Source organism: Cyprinodon variegatus, unplaced genomic scaffold (assembly GCF_000732505.1).
Source record: "Cyprinodon variegatus isolate N-32 unplaced genomic scaffold, C_variegatus-1.0 Scaffold395, whole genome shotgun sequence".
In the NCBI taxonomy this organism is placed as follows: Eukaryota; Metazoa; Chordata; class Actinopteri; order Cyprinodontiformes; family Cyprinodontidae; genus Cyprinodon; species Cyprinodon variegatus.
In genome coordinates, this window is record NW_015150848.1 from 98920 (window position 1) to 100601 (window position 1682).

Below are 1682 nucleotides of genomic sequence, written 5' to 3' on the forward strand. Positions count from 1 at the left end.
CTTTTTTACATCATTTTACTCAAGGAGCAGTCAGATGCATCATTAAACGCTCCAAAGTAGCAAGACATCCTTGCCTATAATGTGGGTTATAAACATTGGACCTGCCACTGAGAGCATTATCCATAGAATTTAAATGTTTAGACATAGTTAGTTGTATTATTGCAAAATATTTTACAAAATGTATCAGGATAAAGATTTGTAGACAGAAAAATGCATTATAGAAGAAAAAAAAAAGATTAAGCTGAAAGAATAACTGTCATAAAAAGAAATAACAAAAATGTATACAATTGTAATAGATGTGTAATCTATTATAAAAATGTATTGATATATTTGACATAAATGTCAGATATTTAACTGCCTCAAGCTATTAATGGTTTTATGTTTCTTCCTTTATGGTTGAGAATTAAATCAAACTTACCTATCTTTGTGCCCATGATCTTCACCTCACAAAGAACCAGATGTGTATGATCTTGTCTGATCACAGTGACATATCGTCCCGACACTGATGAGGGAAATATGAAGTGATTTGTCTGGTCTGTTTGGAAGTCTGTGATGTTATAAACCCTGAATAACAGAAAGAAACAAAACATACAGCTGAACCTGAAAACTCCTGGACATTATTGAGACCAAAGATACAGTAGATGTGGCTGCTGTGAACACTAGTTTTGCTTATGTCAGTGTGTCCCAGGCCAGCTATGGCTACAATATAGCTTGCCACCATCAGTGTGTAATTATGTGCTGGAAGAGTTTGATTACTGACTATAGTGTGAAGTCCTCCCTTAAAGGCACTCTGCAAATTCAGTTAATTTACATTTACCACATTGGGAAGAAATTAAAGTAATCCATTCAGATGAAGTTATTTGTTATATTAAAATCTTTTGACTTTCTGATACTTTCAGAATGCTTAAAAGTTATGTTTTTAGCATTACAAATGTTCTTTAAACAGTAAGCAGACAATACTCTCACATCCATTTTAACTTCCAGTTTCTAAGGAAAAAATAAAGCTTTAGTTTGAATTTTAGGTTTGAAAACTGCCTTTTAATGAAAAATGGCTTTTGGATTTCATTGGACTGGACTGCATTGGATTGAATATACTTTATTGATCTAAAGTTGGTAAATGACAGTGCAGCAGTGAGGCAAGGAACACAAAAAAATATATTAAAAGCCGGAAAATATTCTTATTTACAAAAGTATTAAAAGTATTTGTGGTATAAAACACATCATTAAATAGGACCATCAATAAAAGATAGTACAAAAAGAAGAAGAGCACAAAGAAATTACAAAACCCAGAAATCGCTGAATAAAATGTTGGTATACTATTTTCATTTTTAGGTCTGAATATATTAAATATGTCCAATGAAGATGGCATAATGTACTTACAGTCTGTTGTTGGTGCCATTGTTCTTTAGAGAGTTCCCAATGTAGATCTGAGCTCCTGTTAAATTAGCCACAGCCTCATTTTTAGTATAGATAGAGATGCAGGAAATGTTGTAAATCCCCTGCAGGTCAATTCTCCACCAGGGGTTAGTCTGATTCTTCGGTGCGACAACATGTATTGGTTTCCTCATCAAAGGCTCTGGGAGGGATCAATGGAGTCCTTCCCGCATATAAGGTTGAGGACTGAGATGCTTTCTCTCTGAGCAGTTCTATCTTGTCTGTGTTGCAAAGATCTGAGGATAAGA

At 33.9% G+C, this 1682-nt stretch overlaps 1 protein-coding gene across 1 annotated transcript in view; it reads right to left on the minus strand.

The window, feature by feature from the left end:
- LOC107092799 (snaclec rhodocetin subunit delta-like) overlaps window positions 1-539 on the minus strand; it is a 12370-nt gene extending 11831 nt beyond the window's left edge. The window contains exon 1 of the mRNA XM_015387456.1: window positions 419-539. Coding sequence (XP_015242942.1) covers window positions 419-434 — 16 coding nt within the window. The 5' untranslated portion in view covers window positions 435-539. The remainder of the gene's footprint in view (window positions 1-418) is intronic.
- Between the last annotated feature and the right edge of the window lie 1143 nt (window positions 540-1682).